The following is a 19,286-nucleotide window of genomic DNA, read 5'->3' on the forward strand; positions in this document are numbered from 1 at the left end:
CTCTTCCACTCACGGTTTCACCTCTGTCATGCAGGAACTGAAGCCTGCTCTTCTCCCTCTCTCAAAGTTCTGTTTGATAACTTGCTGCAATGGTAGCAGAGTTCTGGCTTGTGTGTAGACAAGCCACACAAACCGAATGAGGGTCTGTTTTAGACATTTTTTTTCCACAGGCCGGGCACTTACTAAATAAGGCAGACATTGTGACTGGAAAAAAAGGTAAAAAAAACACAAAAATTGTTGAATTAGTCAGGTAAAGACTAAAGATGTCGAGTAATGACTAAAAATTGAAAGAACTACCAGAAAAAAGTGAAATAAAATCACCAACTGGCGAGCTCAATGCTCCAGGATCCTCACAGAAGGAGCCGGAAAAAAGAACTGACCTAACTGTCACCTGTGGTGCATGATGGGAGCCTGGAGGCTCACAGAGGTCTTAAAGGCACGGCGCCAGTTTTTTTCCTATTGTTACAATGCAGCCAATCTAGGCTAAAGCTGCCTCTATGGTCCTGCCTGTTTTACCTTTGAAAATAAAGGTGGTGTGTTTCAAAGACAACAAAGGCAGTGCTTTCTTCTTTGCATTTTCATATAATGTCATTTATATGTCTTTATTTTACAAATGTAAAGATTTGTTTCAGGCATTTGGGGGCAGTCTTTTGAGCCTAGTATGGTTATTTTAGGCTGCATATGTATAATGCATATTATCTATATATATATAGTTATTATATGTGTATTTATATGTATATATATATATATATATATATATATATATATATATATATATATATATATATATATATATATATATATATATATATATATGTAGATATATGCATATTATTGGCTATTGCTCCGGGGTCCCGCACGAGGGCGGGACTATTCAGTGCTTATGACTATTGATGAGTATCCCCTGGAAGAGAATTAGGCAGTCAGAAAGAGTATCACACTTCCAGGCTAGGCTAGGCACACCCCTAAGGTGGAACACCTGAAGTGGACAGTTGAAGAAGGGTTTCACCATCTTGGTTTTGATGAAACTAGGAACTGTGGGTCAGGATTATGCACACTCCTCACAGGAAGTGGTCATCTACAGGGTGTAGACCCCCAAGGGGTAGGTAGTTCATTGGCTATTGCCCTACACTCCCTAAACACCCCTAAATGTAGTGTTTAGGGGTCCAACAGATACCAGAGAGACAGATTTGTCTACCTGGGAACAGATGAACAAAGAATGCTTGTTTCCGGGTTAGAAAGGACCCGGTTTGGAAGTTCAGGCTGAACTACTCCCATGAGGAGCAGGGCCAAGATTGATTTGCATATGGCTGGGTACAAACTGAGGGGACATAGTGGGCAAAAGAAGCACAAGTTACTACTTGTGTAACCATATATCTGTAAGAGGCATTAGTTAGTGATAGATTCCTTATCTTAGAATATCCCCGGGCGTCAGACTGGATCCGGAAATTTTTGCGTAGCAGTACCCTTGCGCGTCGGTAGGCGTCGTCTGCGGCTCCGCGTCCGTCGTCGGCGCGTGTGATGACGTCGTCTGAGTACTTAGACCCCACCTCCGCGTGCTGACGTCAGTTCTTAGACACAGCTTTTCCGCTCCAGAAACTCAGAGCCATGCTAAAAATCAACACTGGTGCCATTGAAACTAGGGCCCTGAAAGGGGAAGACCTTAACCCTAGATATCGGTTCGCAGAACGGGGAGGATGGTTGGGTCGGTAAGGAATCTATCACTAACTAATGTCTCTTACAGATGTATCGTTACACAAGTAGTAACTTGTGCATCTGAATGTATGTATGTATGTATGTATGTATAGGCATTTATATAGCGCACTACTTACCCGTAGGGTCCCAAGGCGCTTCAACCGCTGCGAAACCCTTCCTGGCTTCCCTGAGAGATGGTCCCTTAATGGGTATCTCCAGGGTGAGACCAGGCATCCCCGGCGGTCTGGTGGGGCAGTTAGTGAAGATGAGGCAAGCTAATGCCCAGAGTTGCCGAGTGTGATCGCTGATCAGAGTGGGCACCGAGGCGAGAGAATTATCGAGTCCGCTGACCCTGGTCCAGAAACCTGCCGCGCCGGGAATCGAACCCTGGTCCCGGGCCGTCCTCTGCTCTCGGGTCTGCCGCCTCTAACCAGTGAGCCACACTACTTCACTTCACTGAAAGACACGTTAGTGATAGATTCCTTACCTTAGAATAGATACTCCAGCAATACCAACCCCGGTGGTGGGTCTGCGAACCAATAATCACACCAGAAAGTCCTGGAGGACGGAAAGGCCAAAGAAGCTATCCCTCCGGACTTGGCTGTCCAGGCAGTAGTGTCTTGCAAACGTGTGCAGCGAGGCCCACATAGCTGCCTGACAAATGTTCTGCAAGGGGACTCCTCGGCCTAGGGCAGAAGTAGTCGCCGTGGCCAGAGTGGAATGGGCCCTTAGCCCAACAGGAGGTTCCTTTTTAGCCAAAGAGTAGCACGCTTGGATGCACAACACGATCCATCGAGAGATGGTCCGTTTGTGCACCGCCCGTCCTTTCTTAGCGCCCACGTAACCAACAAAGAGTTGGTCATCCACCCGGAACTGGCGTGTGTGATCCAAATAGAATGAAAGCGCACATTTTGGGTCCAGGCGGTGGAGCCGCTCTTCCTCCTTTGAGGGATGCGGACTCAAAGAAGGTGGGCAAGGTGATGGACTGCCCGATGTGGAAGGCTGTGACTACCTTGGGCAGGAAAGAGGGTTTTGTCCGCAACACAACCTTGTCCGGATGGACAGAAAGAAAAGGAGGTTTAGAGGATAGAGCCTGGAGCTCACTCACTCTCCTGGCAGAGGTGATGGCAACCAGGAAAGCAGTCTTCAGGGTAAGAAGACGGAGAGGACAGTTGTGAAGTGGCTCAAAGGGAGCGCACATCAGAAAAGTAAGAACCAGGTTCAAGTCCCACTGAGGCATCACGAAGGGAACAGGTGGAAACGTGTGTGTGATGCCTTTCAGGAATCGATTTACAATAGGGGACTTGAACAAAGATGGTTTATCAGGCAGCCTTAGGAAGGCTGAAAGGTCAGAAAGATAGCCCTTGCTAGTGCCCAGAGCAGAGCCCTGCTGGGCAAGAGAAAGACGGAAGAGAAGAACCTTAGAAAGAGGGGCAGAGAGAGGATCCACAGCCTTTGCTGTGCACCATGCCACAAATCTGTTCCACCTGCAGGCATATACCGACTTTGTGGAGGGACGCCTGGCTGCCAGAATGATGTTACAGACTTCAGGAGCTCGAGCTGGAGCTCGAGCCGCTTGCGGGTTGCGGCTAAGGCCAGACAGTCGGAGCAGGTCTTGTCGTCATGATCGACGCCAAGACAGTGGAGGCACCGACGGTGAGGGTTGGTGACTGACATCAGTTGGTCGCAGTCCCCACAAGGCCTGGCATCCCTATTGGCACCGATCGGAGTCGAAGACTAAGAATGATCAAAAAGATCTCAAAAAGTTTAGTAAAAAAGTGAATAAGGTACCACTTTTTCCAGATCTGCGCTGCTGGCGCGGAAAAAATGAAGAACTGACGTCAGCACGCGGAGGCGGCGTCTAAGTACTCTGACGACGTCATCACGGCGCCCACGACGCCGACGAACGCGGAGCTGCAGACGACGCCTACCGACGCGCAAGGGTACTGCTACGCAAAAATTTCCGGATCCAGTCTGACGCCTGGGGATATTCTAAGGTAAGGAATCTATCACTAACGTGTCTCTTTCAGATAAATGGATTTACCCTAGATCTCTTGACTGAGGTGGATATTTGATTCATTCAGCATTCGGTCCATCATTTGTTGCCAAGCGCTTTTCGCCCTAAGTGGGATAGGTATGCCCAGACGTGGGTCCCTTGCTCTCTGTACCACTGGATTCAAGCTAGCCTGGCTAATGAGGGGTGTTACCTGCTAAGGGACTATGCAGCCATGGACTAAAAGAAAAGTGAGGAGAAAAAACTGTAAACCAACCCCCTCCTTCCCCACTGCGCTCTTTCAATGACCCCATTGAAACCATTTCTACCTAACTCGCATATAGCAAGTAGCTCTGAATCCCTCCCCAATGGAATGTATATGTAGAAATAAATTTGAACCAAAGTTAAAGTGGACTGCCTTCCCTAAAGGGGATAGGTACTACTTCTTTATAATCTATGTATTACACACTTTTAAAAACTTAATACAAAAAGACCAAAAGAAACATGGTTCCAATATGCTCGTTTCCAGTCCAGGAAGGACCAAGCTTGGCAGTTTGGACTGGACTGTTCGCATGAGGAGCAGGATCAAGACTGATCTGCATATGGCTTGGTCCAAACTGGGGTGGCGTAGTGGGCAAAAGAACAATGGCTTTAACCCAGATCTCTTGACTGGGGGTGAATGCATGATGCATTCAGCATTCCGTCCATCATTTGTTGCTGTAGCACACAACCAGGTAAGGCACATTCCTAAGGTGGGCCACCTAAAGTAGAAGTAGACAATTGAAGGATACACCATCTTGGAATCAAGTAACTCTGGGTCAGGATTATGCACACTCCTCATAGGGAAGTGGTCATCTAGAGGGGGGGTGTACATCACCCCTCTTCCCGGGGTAGGTAGCCCATTGGCTATTGTCCTACAGCTCTGCATCCTCCCAAGCCCTTGGATGACTGTCCAGTGTTTTAACAACCACTTAGCATCTCCCTTGGGGTGGAGGAGCCATCCCCCTCTATCGGCAGACAAAGATTGCACTTTTCCGGTATGCCGTTCTGCTGCCCATTGTGTCCAGGAGGAAGCAACATGAGAGGAAGAGGTTTTCGTGGTTCCAAGAGGTCAGCCGGGTCTCTCTACCAAGTGTTGAGATGCTAGATCCTCCAGGAGCCCCTCCCTGCAACAATACCCAGGGTACTAGGGCACCTGTAGCAACCAAGCCTTGTTGAGTCTTCAGCCCAGACACTACTGCCATCAAAGCGACATGCATTACAAAGTATTTCAGGACCAATGAAGCGGAAACTGAGAAAAGCTAACAACAACCTTGAGAGCCTCCAGCACAGGGGGCCAGCCAGCTAAACAACAGCCAGCAAATGTTTATAGTGAACCAGAACAAATGCAGGAGGTCCGCCCCAGTCTGGAGAGGGGAGACGAAAGCCAGGGGGGGCCCGCCTTCATCAGCCAGTCAGCAAGATAGGGGAAGTTTGGAACCCTTGCTCTGTGCAGATGAGTTGTGACCACCGCAATCCCTTTCGTGAACACCCGAGGGTCACCAGTGAGGCCAAAAGGGAACATGGTTACCTGAGATGGTGCTCGTGGCCCACCAAGAACCGTAGGTAGCGCCTGTGGGCTGGCACAACATGAGCACTTTGAACTTCTCTTCCGGAGGAATAGTCTGAGGGCCTGTAGTTCTGGAATAGGCCTTTGTCCTTCTTGGCCACCAGAAAGAAGAGGGAATAGCAACTATTACTTACTTCTGGCGTGGACACCCTTTGTATTGCTCCCTTGGCCAAGAGAGCACAGACTTCCTGGTGGAGAAGTGTCAAATGATCCTCTGACATGCGTTCAAAAGACCGTGGCATGGAGGGAGGGATAGTCTTGAAGGGGAGGGAGTAGCCCCTTCGGAGAATTTGCAGATCCCACCTGTCCGACGTGATGGATTGCCAGTGGGTGAGGCTGAAGGCGAATCCTGCCTCCCACTGTCCGAAGATGGGCAGTAGAACGTTGGACTAGGAGGGCTTGGAGGTAGTGGGAGAGGGGAGGGGTGGAATGGGCCACCGATGGCTCCCAGACCCCTAAGGACGCTGAGCCCCACGTACGAGGCCAGGCAGAGGCTGGACAGCTTGCCTGTACCTGTGGCTACACAGGGCTGGACGTGGTTGGGCGCCACTTCCGTAGTCACGAAAGGGACGAAAAGCAGACTGGGTTGGACATGACGACTCAGTGAGGCCCAAAGACCTGGCAATAGCTTTAGAATCCTTGAAGCGCTGAAGCGCCGATACTGCTTGGTCACCAAAAAGATGACGTCTATCAAAAGGCATATCCATCAAGGTTGACTGGACATCCCTGAAAAGCCAGATGTACTCAACCAGACGTAGCATCTGAGCGCTACCAACATGGCAATCCTTCTGCCTAGTGAGTCAGTGGTATGTATTCCACACCTAATGGCGAATTTAACTGCGTCTCTCCCATCTGCAACAGCTTGGGAGAGAAGGTCCTGGGCCTCCCCCGGGCAGCACCTACGCGACCGTATTCCAGATGGAGTGGAAATAACAGCCCAAGAGGCACGTGGTAATCACCGACTGCAGTGCTAAGCTGGATGAAGAGAACATACGCTAACCAAGATAATACAGCTTCTTGGATTCCCTATCTGGGGGAGCAGAAGGGAATGCACCCTTAGAAAAAGAGGCTTGGACCACCAAGCTCTCAAGGGAAGGGCGGGCAATCATCCTGTCCACAGGAGCCCCTGTGCTGGGCTTGGACCAAGAGTCAGAAGGAAATCTGTGAGGGATTCATTGAAGGCAACAGAGGTTCACAAGAGGAAGCCGTAGGCTGAAGCACCTCTGTCAGGAGGGTAGTCCTGACTGCAACCGAGGGGAGCTCGATGGCCAAGGCCTCTGCTGCCCTTACCACCACTGCATAGGACGCTCCCTCCTCCGTAGCCACGGAGTGGAAGAAAGCAAACCAGTGTCTGGAGATGTGTCCAGACCACTGGCATTACCCAGGTCCTCTCGCCAGTCTGTTTTTTCCAGCTGGTTAGCTACAGGGTTCAGCGACCCCTCCCAATACTAATGACCACCGAAAGTACCCCCCGGCATCCGATTAGACATTGTCCAACATCGGTCCGGCTCTGTGTCCAAGTCAGGGATGGGGTTGACATCGGCTGGGGGCACAGCTAGCATCAGGGGCACTGTTGTCTGGATCTGCTCTGGGGAAGGTCGAGTGAGATCAACAGGCGTTGATTCGGATCCAGTCCTGTATTCGCAGGAGCCCTCCAGAACCGAGACGCTGGCGCCGAAGTCCAGGGTCCCCGCCCCGCAGGGCCTCCAAAGGAGTATGGCTGCCCAAAATCGAGGTCTAAGGCCTTGTAAAAGGTCTTAAGTTGGGCCTGAGACATTCCGGCTCTGGAAAAGGTGGGAGGAGAGGAGTTGTCTCAGAAGTAGGCTCTGGAGATCGTGCCTTGAAACAGTGACGCTCTGCGTTCCGGGTTACGTCTGCCGACCGATGTGGAGAAGAAGGTGCCTATGCTTCTTCGCCTTCTTGTGTTTGGACTTACTCGACGACGAAGTTTTCAGTGCCATGGCTGGCAGTCGCAACAGGACTTCGGGTCATGGTCGCACCCTATACACCATAAGCACACGAGGTGCAGATCTGTCAGACATCTTGTGACAGGTGCCACAGGGCTTGAAGCCGGTCCGAAGAGACATCCCTCGCACAACAGGAGTCAAAGGACTCAAAAAAGATGTCAACAAAAAGTCAAAAAAGGTTACCCAAAAATAGGCTAAGGGGTAGTTCTTTCTGGCTCTGCGCTAGGCTGGTGCGGGGAAAAAGAAATAACTAACGTCAGCATGCAGGGGTGCATTTAAGTAGACACCGCAACATCATCTTGGCGACCACGACGATGGAGACAACCGACGCAACCGACCGACGTGCAGAGGTACTGGAAAAGAAAAATATCTGGATTCAGTCTGATGCTTGTGGGAAATTCTAAGGTAAGGAATCTATAAGTAACTGTCTCTTTCAGTCAGATCAGGGGATTCGGTCTGCACAGCTGTCTCCCGTGAGGTCATTCCGATAGCTATAGGAGATCAGTGAACTACCACTGTGATGGGCTCACTTGGATGATGAGGATTATCCTTGTTATGTTTCTCATTAGCTTGAGGATGAAATCGGCAGAATGGCGTACACAAATTTCTTAGACCAACTGATCTAATGAGTGCTCCTCAATGTGCCTGCCGTGTAATATCTGAATGCAGAACTTGGGTATTTCTTGTTTTCTGCGCTAGTGAATACGTCCATTTCGGGAAATCCTCATTAGAAAAAGATATTGTGTAGTACATCTGTGTTTAACAGTCAATCATGATTCTCATGAATTAGTCTGCTGAGAGACTACACTTCCCCATATTGGTCAGCAGGAAAATGACCACTGCAATGTGCTTGTTTTTGAAAACAGCCATTACTACATGGTCTGGTCTTGTAGAGAGTGGGTTCTGGATTTTGTGTAATGTCATTTTGAAGCTCAGTAGGAAAGACTTGAGTATGTAATGGACTGCTCAACTCCAGCAGGTTAATGTTGTAACTTTGTTTCTTTGTCGGACTACATTCCTTGAACTTGGAGCTCATCAATGTGGGCTCCCCTATCTAATAAGAAAGCCTCTGTTATGATGGCCTAGGATGAAGTGTCTGAATTAAAGTGTACACCCTTTAGGATATACACCAGTAAGAAAGAGTTTCTGTTGACCCCAGAGAGAGAGTTAATGTGCGTTTCCAAATGACTAAGAGCTGGCACAATTGTCCTCCAGCACTATTGTAACAGTCTAATCTGCCAGGGGATGTTCAGCAGGAAGAAATGCAGGGCTCCATTGAGACCAGAAATAATGAAATTTGATGGGCCATTCAGTATCTTATCTATAGAAGGTTGATACTTCAGATGGAGAGCGAACTGTCTGGCCTCCGAAGGATGCACTTTTGCCTACTATGTGTATATGACCACTCGGATGGACTGAACTGGGATTTCCATAAACTGGATATGAGGCCCAGTGTTGAAGTACAGGGTGGGTTAAGCTGTAGCGACTCCGGGCTTCCTGTGAGCTCACTGCCTTTATAAGCTAATTCTCCACATAAGGCCAGACACCAAACATCATCTTTCTGAAATGTCCTGCCACCACTGCCTTGCAGTTCAAAGATGTTAGTGGTGCTGACTTGAGGCCAAAAGAAAAGACTATTTATAGTGCACACTGCTCAACAGAAAATTTAAACGTTTGTGCTTTCTGTACGATGGGGTTAAAGAGTCTTGATGAACAGGTTACTTACCTTCGGTAAAGATATATCTGTAAGAAACATAAGTAAGTTATAGATTCCTTACCTTAGAACTATCCCCAGGCGTCAGACTGGATCAGGAATGTTTTTTTCGTCAGCAGTACCTCTGCGAGTCGGTCGGTGGCGTCGGTTGGCTCTGCGTTCGTTGTTGGCGTCGTGGTCGCCGGGATGATGACGTGGGAGCTACTTAGATGCCGCCCTCTCATTCCTACGTCAGTTCTGTACACTACTTTCCGCGCCAGAAACACAAAGCCATGCAAGACACTGACCACTGGTGCACAAAACTAGGGCACTGAAAGGATGTCCTTAACCCTACAAATCAGTTCCCAGAACGGGGAGGGTGGGTGGGGCGGTAAGGAATCTATAACTAACTAATGTTTCTTACAGATATCGAAGGTAAGCAACTTGTTCATCTGAAAGGAACACATTAGTTATAGATTACTTACCTTAGAATAGATACCCCAGCAATATCAACCCCGGTGGTGGGTCTGCGAACCAAGATCGCACCAGAAAGTCCCGGAGAACAGAACGGACAAAGAAGCCAGCTTTCCAGACTTGACTATCCAGGCAGTAGTGTTTGGTAAACGTGTGCAGCAATGCCCATGTAGCTGCAGACCGATGTCATTCAGAGGAACTCCTCTTCCCAAGGCAGTAGTGGCTGCCGTCGCCCTGGTGGAATGGGCATGTAGCCCAACCAGAGGCTCAGTTTTAGCCAGAGAATAGCACACTTTATACATAAAATGACCCATCGAGAAATGGTTCGCTTGTGCGCAGCCAGATCTTTCTTGGCACCCACGTAGCCAACACAGAGTTGGTCATCCACCCGGAACTGTTTTGTGCGATCTAGATAGAAAGAAAGCGCATGTTGTGGGTCCTCTTTCGAAGGATGTAGAGGTGGAAAGAAGGTGGACAAAGTGATAGTCAGCCCTTTGTGGAAGGCAGTGACAACCTTGGGCAGGAAGGATGGACGAGTCATAAGGACAACTTTGTCAGTATTTATAGAGAGAAAAGGAGGCTTAGAAGAAAGCGCCTGGAGCTTACTCACTTGCCAGGCAGATGCGATGGCCACCAGAAACGCAGTTTTGAGAGACAAGAGCCTTAAAGGACAGTTGTGAAGCTGCTCAAAGGGAGCGCACATTAAATAAATTAAAACCAGGTTTGAGTCCCACTGAGGCATAACAAAGGGCATAGGAGGAAAGAGGAGTTATGCTTTTCAAGAAGAGACTTACAACCAGGGACTTGAAAAAAGAAGGCTGATCTGGAAGCCAAAGGAAGGCAGAGATGGCCGAAAGATAGGCCTTGATAGTGCCCTGAGCGAGCCCTGCTGGGCTAGAGAAAGAAGAAACAAGAGAACCTCAGAAAGAGGGGCAGAAAGGGGATCCACAGCCTTTGCTATGCTCCATGCCACAAACTTGTTCTACCAGCAGGTGTATACCGTCTTAGTGGAGGAATGCCTGGCTCCCAAGATTACATCACAGACTTCAGGAGGCAGATCAAAAGACGTCTACTGCAGCCACTCAATCTTCACGCAGGGAGGTGGAGACTAGACAGGTTCGGGTGGAGGACCGTCCCCATCTGCTGCGACAGAATATCCTCCCGCAGAGGCAATCTGATCGGAGGATCGATGGCCATGTTGAGCAGCTCGGGATACCAGACTCTTTGTGCCCAATCCGGAGCCACAGGAAGTGGTATAGGCGGAAAGACATACAACAGACCGCAACTCCACTCGAGTCGAAAAGCGTCGCCTAGCAAGTGCCGCCTTAGAAATTCCAACATGCAGAACTGCTGACATTGCGCCTTCTCTTCGGTGGCGAATAGATCTAACCAAGGCTCTCCCCACTGTTGAAAGAGACCTTGCACAACCTCAGATTGAAGTCGCCATTCGTGATCCATCATGCACCTGGGGCTGAGTTTGTCCGCCCTGGCATTCAGAGCACCTGCCAGGTGTTGAACCACCAGGGAAATACCCAGATGTTCCAACCATGTCCAGAGGCGGAGGGCCTCTTGACATAGGGTCTACGACCCCACCCCGCCCTGTTTGTTGCAATAACACATGGCGGTAGTGTTGTCCGTGAACACCTGCACTACTCTTCCCCGGACAGAGGGAAGGAATGCTTTCAGTGCAAGAAGAATCGCCTGGAGCGGCAGAAGGTTAATGTGGAGCCCGGACTCTACCGGAGACCAGATGCCTCTGATCTCCGCCTCTCCCATGTTGGCACCCCATCCCAGAAGGGATGCGCCTGTCACTACAGTGTGGTCTGGTTGGGGAAGGGAGCGGGATCTGCCATTGACCCAATCCTGGTTCGTGAGCCAATACTGCAGTTGTCGAGCAGTGCCCTCGGAGATCTGGACGCAATTGGACAGATTCCCCTGATGCTGCGCCCACTGGAACCTTCAGGTCCCATTGCAGAGCCTGCATATGCCACCTGGAATGATCGACCAGCAGGATGCAGGAGGCCATGAGGCTCAGTAGCCTCAGAGTCATTCTGACCGAAACCCAGGATAGAGGCTGAAAGATCGGAATCATAGCCTGAATATCCCGGACTCGCTGTTCCGGAGGATAGACCCGAAACTGCGTTGTGTCCAGAACCGCTCCGATGAAGAGGAGCTTCTGAGAGGAATCAGGTGGGACTTCGGCACATTGATGGAGAACCCCAGCGAATGCAGGAGGTCGGCCCTAGTCTGGAGGTGGGAGACGACAGCCTGGGACGAGCCCGCCTTCAACAGCAAGTCGTCGAGATGGGGGAAGACTGAAACCCCTGATCTGTGCAGATGAGCTGCGACCACCGCCATCACTTTCGTGAACGCCCAAAGGACGCTGGTAAGGCCAAGGGGAAGCACGGTACATTTGTGGCATACCGTGAACCGTAGGTAACGCCAGTGGGCCGGCAGGACGGGGATATGAAAGTAAGCGTCCTGCAAGTCCAATTCTACCATCCAGTCTTCCAGGTCGAGGGCAGACAAGACCAGAGCAAGCGTCAACATTTTGACCTTCTCCTTCCGGAGCAAGTGGTTGACGTCCCTGAGATCCAAGATAGGACGCAGGCCCTTGTCCTTTTTGGGGACCAGAAAGTAGTGGGAGTAACAACCAAGACCTGCTTCTTGGACAGGAACACACTCAATGGCTCTCTTGGCCAAGAGAGCCATAACTTCCAGCTGGAGAAGGGCCAGAGGATCCTCCGACATGCGGTGGTATCTTGGTGGCATAGCTGGAGGGGTAGTCTCGAAGGGGAGGGAGTAGCCCCTTGGGACTATTTGCAAAACCCACCTGCCTGCCATGATGGTACGCCAGTGGGGGAGGTGATGGCAAATCCTGCTGCCACTGGCTTTTGATGGGCCTGAAAGGTCGTACTAGGAGGGTTTGGAGGCTGCTGAAGAGGGGGGTGGGGGGGTTGGTGGACTGGCCAGCCCGCTGGCCCCTAGAACTGGCCAGCCCACTGGTCCCCAGAACCACGGCGGTCGTTCACACGTCCCCGGGCGCACAAAGGTTGGGTAACTTTGCTCCGGCCTGTGGGTCTGGGTGGGACGTAGTGGGGCACCCCTTCCGTAGCCACAAAAGGTCCGAAGAGCAGACTGTGCATGGCAGGTGGAGAGGCCCAAGGAGTTGGCTGTAGCCCTGAGTCCTTGAAACGCTCTAGAGCATTGTCTGCTTTGTCGCCAAAAGGGTGACGGCCACTAAAGGGCATGTCCATCAATGCGCTCTGGACATCCCCTCATTCAGGCATAGCAACAAAGTGCTACTGACATTGAAATGGTCCTACCCAGAGTCGGCGGTGTCCATCCCACAACGGAAGGTAAGATGGTAAACTTCACCCCATCCCTCCCGGCGGCGATAGCCTGAGAGAGCACTGTCCAGGCCTCCTCCGCACACCGAGGCAGCACTTGCGCCACAGTTTACCACACCAAGTGGGAATAACAGCCCTAGAGACATGCGCTGTTTACCGACAGCAATCCTAAGCTGGCAGAAGAGAACATTTTATTTCCAAGGTCGTCCAGCTTCTTGGATTCCCTTTCCGGGTGAGCAGTAGGGAATGCGCTTTTGGAAATGGAGGCTTGGCCGGCGCCAAACGCGATAGTGGTGCAGGAGGAAGCGGCGCTGGTGGAGGCGTAACCAGGCCAACCAGCGCCGATGCGTATCCAGGCCTGGTTCCAGGGAGGGGGGGAGAGGCGGCTGCGTTGTCTGGGCCGGAGCTGCCGGCGGTAAAGTCCGCAAGCTTGAAGGCGCGCAGGCGGGTTCGGTCTGCCCAAAGATGGCATGCATTGCCTCGTAGAACGTACAAAGCTGGGCAGTGGACGCTCCGGGAAAGGGAAGGAAACGTGGAGTTGACGGAGCCACGGGAGGGGCACCACCCACGTTCCTCGTCGGATCGGCCAACTGACGAGGAGAAGTCGAAGTGCGACGGTGCTTCTTCCACTTTTCCACTCAGTGCGGATCCGTCACGAGGTCATCCGATGAGAGGAACCGCACGGCTTGAAGCCGGGCATCCCTCGTGCATCGTAGGAGTCTAAGACTCAGAAAAAGAATTAGACTAAAGTTGAGAAAAAAAGTCAGTCAAAAACTGACTGGAAGTACCACTCTACCCTGATCGGCGCTGGCTGCATTTGCTGTTCTTAGGTCTAGATTTGAGTGATTTTCATTGATTGATCCCTTCTTCTGAAACAATGTAAAAGAAGTAAACTGCTGCTGTTTCATGGCTGCCTTTTCCTTTTGTGGACTTAGAACTTTGGTGTGGCCAATGATTGATTGATTGATTTTAAAACTTATATAGCGCTTACTGTCACCCCACGGGTATCCTGGCCAATGATGCTGATAGTGTTGCAACTAATGAGGTGCTTGATCTCCCTCTCTGTTGGTGGTACTGCCTGTCATAGGGTATGGACTGATGTTTACTATAATCCGCTCCTTAAGATTTTCTATTCCCACAACCCTGAATGTCTGGCTTTATGAGCTGCCTTTCATTATCAGATGGGCTCCAAATAGAGTGGATCAAAGACACAATCTTCAGAGTCAGGAGACTAAGTAGAAAGCTGTGCATTGGTTCACATGGAGTGTGCCTGAGGAAAGTAAGGACTAAGATGAGATCCCACCTGAGCTAGAGATATACAAGACATCCAACAGTTTGGCTTGTATTGCGGGTTCCACAGTAGGCTACAAACTTGTCCCGGTGCAGAGATTTTCTAGTGGGATGCCTGGCAGCAGGTATGACAACTTCAGGAGGAATATCTAGCAAAATCAACTGCTGCCAGTCAATCACCTTACATGAAGGAACAAATTGCACAAGTTAGGAGCAGGAACTCGCCATGTTGTTGTGGCAAGTGATCAACCGGAAGTAGTAGCCTGATTGGAGGAAGGATCCTTATGCCCAGAAGATTCAAGTACTACAATCTTCTTGCCCAATTCGGAGCCACTAGTATTACTTGGACCTAGTTGTACCTGTGTATCTGGTGATCTTCAGAACTCTGGCGGAAGAGGCAGCAGTTGAAAGGCATTCATGAGCTTCACTCGATCCGGAATGAGTCTCTGAGAGAAAGCTTCAGCATGCTAACATTTTGACGGTACGCAATCCAGCCAGATGCGGTCTCACAGGGTTGGAAAGCCCTAAAAAACTGCAGTGGCTCGGCTTTCTCTGAAGCGTTCCAACGCTGAGTCAGCCTTATCACCAAACAGGCTAGACCAACTGAATGGCATACCCAAAGAGGTGTATCACCACCAGAGAAGTCCATCGATCCAAGCATGACGCCGAAGCACTAAGCTAGTGCTGACTGCTCTGCCCAAGCAGTCGGTAAAGTCCAGCCCAGAAATGATCTATTTGGCTGGGTCTTGTCCATCCTGGATGGTTTAAGCCAGGTAGGCTCAAAATTACTCCGGGACTGTAGGCAAGTTCTTGCCAACCATGTCACATTAAGCATGGAAATATCGCTGAAACAAACAGCTGGCACTGACTGACCAGAGGGCTAATCTGGTAGAGGAAAACATCTGTTACCCAAATGTTTGGATTAGTTTTGATTCTCTATCCAAGTGACGTTATTAGGAATGAATTGAGGTGTTCATCCTGATACTTAAACCATCAACCACCAACATTACTGGTGTAAGGTGGTGCCTTATAAAGTCACGATCGCCCAGCGCGCACCTGCGGCACCTGGCATTCTGCACGTTCAGCACTGGACAGAAACAAGGTTTAGACCACGGGCCCATTTGAGTTCCAGTCAGGGCTTCACTGAATAGTAGTAAAGGCTCAGAGTAGGTCAGCACATGTTGCAAAGCTTTGGTCAACACATTAATTATTTCATATTTTCATAGTTTGCAGTTTTAAATCCAATACCTTTGTTGTCAGTCTCACCACTATGGCAAAAGATGATGTTCCAGGAGAAAAAGACGACTCAGTGGCCAAGGAAGTGTAGAACCAACTGGCCTCCTGCAAGTCCATGCACAAATTCTCATCATAGTGTGATGGAAAATAATCCTCATCTCCCTCGCATCTCCAAAAAGTGGCTGACTCTATACAGAGGTTATAAATGAGGGGGTTACCCAAATGTAGTCACTGGGACCTGGGTTCAGTAGGTACTAGGAGGAAGGGGTCCCAGTGTGAACAAGGAACATATAGCACAATTCAATGAATCAATCAAAAACAATTATTTGATCCGCAGAGTTTTATTCACTGTGGGATCCAGTGTAACGAATACACGTAGCAAACAATCAACTGTATTGAAGGTCATACAGTGCCCCGGGAAAGAGGAGGGAAGTGATAGTGGTGAGGATAAGGGAGTGGTAGGATTGTGTGACAGTAAAATCAAACATTTGAAAGAACCTTTTATGCTATAATTGGTATAGCAACAACTGCCATAAAGAATGGCGACGATAATTTTAGAAAGGCATACATCACAAGGTACAATAAATATACACAATATTGGCGTGAGGTTGCCGCAATTAGAACAGTCGACGTTTCGACCCTCTTATTAGTGCAGGAATTATTATCCTTGCTGCGGGGTCTTCATCAGGACCAGGGGGTTGGGGCAGGTAACCTGAAAATAGATTGGACATAAACTAGAGTTCAGTCCCAAAAGATCATAGGAGAGTCACAGTTCAGTAAGCTAGATTTAATCAGGGAGCTCCGTACGAGGGCAGCTCTCGTACGGAGCTCCCTGATTAAATCTAACTTAACGAACTTTGGATCAATTCCCCACGATGCCTTAATATATCTAGCACCGACTGAGTGCTTGACGAAGCGATCGGTGCAGCTCTACTACTGACGTTGCCCTAATTAATCATTGACCACACGGAGGACTTCTTACCCTGTGGCTCTCCTATGATCTTTTGGGACCGAACTCTAGTTTATGTCCAATCTATTTTCAGGTTACCTGCCCCAACCCCCTGGTCCTGATGAAGACCCCGCAGCAAGGATAATAATTCCTGCACTAATAAGAGGGTCGAAACGTCAACTGTTGTTCTAATTGCGGCAACCTCACGCCAATATTGTGTATATGTATTGTACCTTGTGATGTATGCCTTTCTAAAATTATTGTCGCCATTCTTTATGGCAGTTGTTCCTATACCAATTATAGCATAAAAGGTTCTTTCAAATGTTTGATTTTACTGTCACACAATCCTACCACTCCCTTATCCTCACCACTATCACTTCCCTCCTCTTTCCCGGGGCACTGTATGACCTTCAATACAGTTGATTGTTTGCTACGTGTATTCCTTACACTGGATCCCACAGTGAATAAAACTCTGCGGATCAAATAATTGTTTTTGATTGATTCATCGAATTGTACTATATGTTCCTTGTTCACACTGGGACCCCTTCCTCCTAGTACTGACTCTATACAGAGTCAGAGTCGAAAAGTTGTGGGAGTGCTAGGCTTCAGGAAATGACCTCAGTCAGGCAGAGCCTAATTTAACTCGGTGTTGGAAAGGACTACTGGGACAGGATCTTCCTTCGGCGCTGCCAGGGCGAACTTCAATGTCAACGGGACGGGTGTGGATTTTGGTGCTGATTGGACATCTGCTCTGACATCGGAGCAGAACCCAAGGCAGGTTCAGTAGACACAGAAAGCCCCAGGGTAGGACCTGTTGGCAGTAACCTAAATAAAGGCCTCTGTGAATCCATGGGGCCTGAAGGCGCGCCAGAGGGACTCGGAAGAGTGCCACAGATAACATGTGATGCCTCATATTGTTCTGGAAACTCCGGATGGATTAGTATTAGTTAAAAATCCGCCTCCTCAGTAGGGGATGAGAAGCGAGCTTGAGGAGCACCCCAAAGTCCTTGTTTCTTTTCAGGCTGACAGTGGTGTAACTTGGATGAATTCTACTTTGCATTCTTGCGCTTCCACTTCGATATACTAGACGATTTGGACCACAAAAAAGACCGGTCATTGGAAAGACCTTGAACAGGTCCATACCCTCGGCTTTAAGCATGACTTCCTTCTTTCGGTGTTTGACAACATAAAGTTTTGCTTACCATTCCCGGATCACCACTGGATTCATAAGAGAACACTCCTTGCAGAACTTTGTGTCCCAAACAAACATCAGAAGCACACCTCGTGGAAGGAGTGTCAAAGACATTTGTTTGTGGCAATCCAGCTTTAGAAGAGGGACATACTTCCCTTGTATACTGGAAAGTAGTAGTGGTTTCAGGATGAAAAAGTCAACTGACTAGGAAAAAAAGTTGGGAGCAAGTTCCTGATAAGAGTACAAAGGCACTGAAAATAATTAACAGACGTTGAAGTGAAAAGGTGGAGCATATATGCAACTCCATCATCACTTCTAGGGCGGAATGAGGTCAACATGCAGCCAAAGCAGCCTTCTGGCATGAGGAAACAGTGCAATTTTAACCATCCAGATCCAGTTGGGCATCTGTGGATAGTCTAAGGGTGAGGACTCTGCAGTAAGAAGTATCAATCAGAAAAACTGTTTATATGACTTGCGAGTTAGGACTTAAATTAGGTTGGAAAATGCAGTATGAACTTTTAAGTTGCTTTTTTAATTTGTGTAAAAATTATACAAACTAAAAACCTTACTGAAGGCACCGTTTGAAAAATCTAAAGGCACTGAAGCGAAAATCAACTTACTTTTTGCACAGTATTTGTTTTCTTTCCGCGTTCTTCCAGATTTCTTCAAGCAGTTATCACAGATAAAGCTACAATAGAATATGAACAATCACAACAAAGGAACTTATAGCTGCAGCATGCATGCACTGTAATTGTTTTTTATGAGGACTGACAAATGCATTTCTTGCAAGGTTGTTTGAAACACCAATCCTTCCTCCAGTGAAATCAGTGCATGAGTTTATTGTAACTTGTTAAATCTGCTTTTACTAAGAAATATAATCAATTAATTTTTAACACTAAGTTGCCTCATCTCAAAACGTTATTTCAATTAAAATGCATTGGAGCAGTGTTACTGTGAATAAAAACGTTTTCTTGTATTTTTACATAGAAACAAATTTAAAAAAATAGATAATATCAACACACTTTAAACAAATTTCAAAATGTTGCACAAAACATAGGTAATTATATCAATTAATTATTTACCTTAAGCCCTTGACCCATAACTTTTAGCCCTAGTCATATAACTAAAATGCCATACGTGTAGCCCTATACAACATAATCTCAATCCTTTACCTCAAAACCAATCCACTTGATCACAGCTAACTCCATACCCTTAACCTCCATGCCCAGCACTCTATACCAACGACAACTTAAACTCTATACCCTACAGCCATAGCTCCTAACCTCTAGCCTTATACCCTTAACCTCATACACTCAACCTCTTTACCTTCATTTCCAAACTATTACCCTATACCTGTAATCAAATCAACCTTAATCCCTGTGTCCCAACACAGAAGCCTTTATGTTGTAGACCCCTTAACACCTACCTCTTAACTCTATAACCAAGCCCTTAAATCTTCAATGTCAAACCTTTACTCAACATCTAACCTCTAATGATAACCCCTAACCCTTAAAACTCTAACACAGTCATTCTTTTGGGTAGTGTTCCTTTTACTTATTTTTATCAGTCATGATTAGAAAGTATCATTTCCAAGTTGTGAGTCAACAACCATAACATTTTACTTCAGGGATAAAATGTACTCAAGTTTGATGGGAGGTATTTGTCAGCGCCTATTGGATTAATCTTAACTGATATTCTATATTTTACTCAGAAAGGGGGGGGGGACTATAAACACATACTGCCATGGAGGTATAGCAAGGCTGGTATATCCTATAACCAAATATACAGCAAAACTGCACCCATTGATAGCTGAAATAGGAAATTACAACTATTGGCTC

General features: G+C 48.3%; 1 protein-coding gene across 1 annotated transcript in view; it reads right to left on the minus strand.

Moving 5' to 3' along the window:
- The window catches only part of CREBBP (CREB binding lysine acetyltransferase), a 1,189,106-nt gene that overhangs the window by 452,831 nt on the left and 716,989 nt on the right, over positions 1–19,286 (minus strand). Inside the window, exon 16 of the mRNA XM_086939791.1 lies at positions 18,069–18,136. Within this exon, the coding sequence (XP_086795917.1) occupies positions 18,069–18,136 (68 nt within the window). The remainder of the gene's footprint in view (positions 1–18,068; positions 18,137–19,286) is intronic.

This window comes from Lissotriton vulgaris, chromosome 10 (genome assembly GCF_964263255.1).
Source record: "Lissotriton vulgaris chromosome 10, aLisVul1.2, whole genome shotgun sequence".
Classification (NCBI taxonomy): domain Eukaryota; kingdom Metazoa; phylum Chordata; class Amphibia; order Caudata; family Salamandridae; genus Lissotriton; species Lissotriton vulgaris.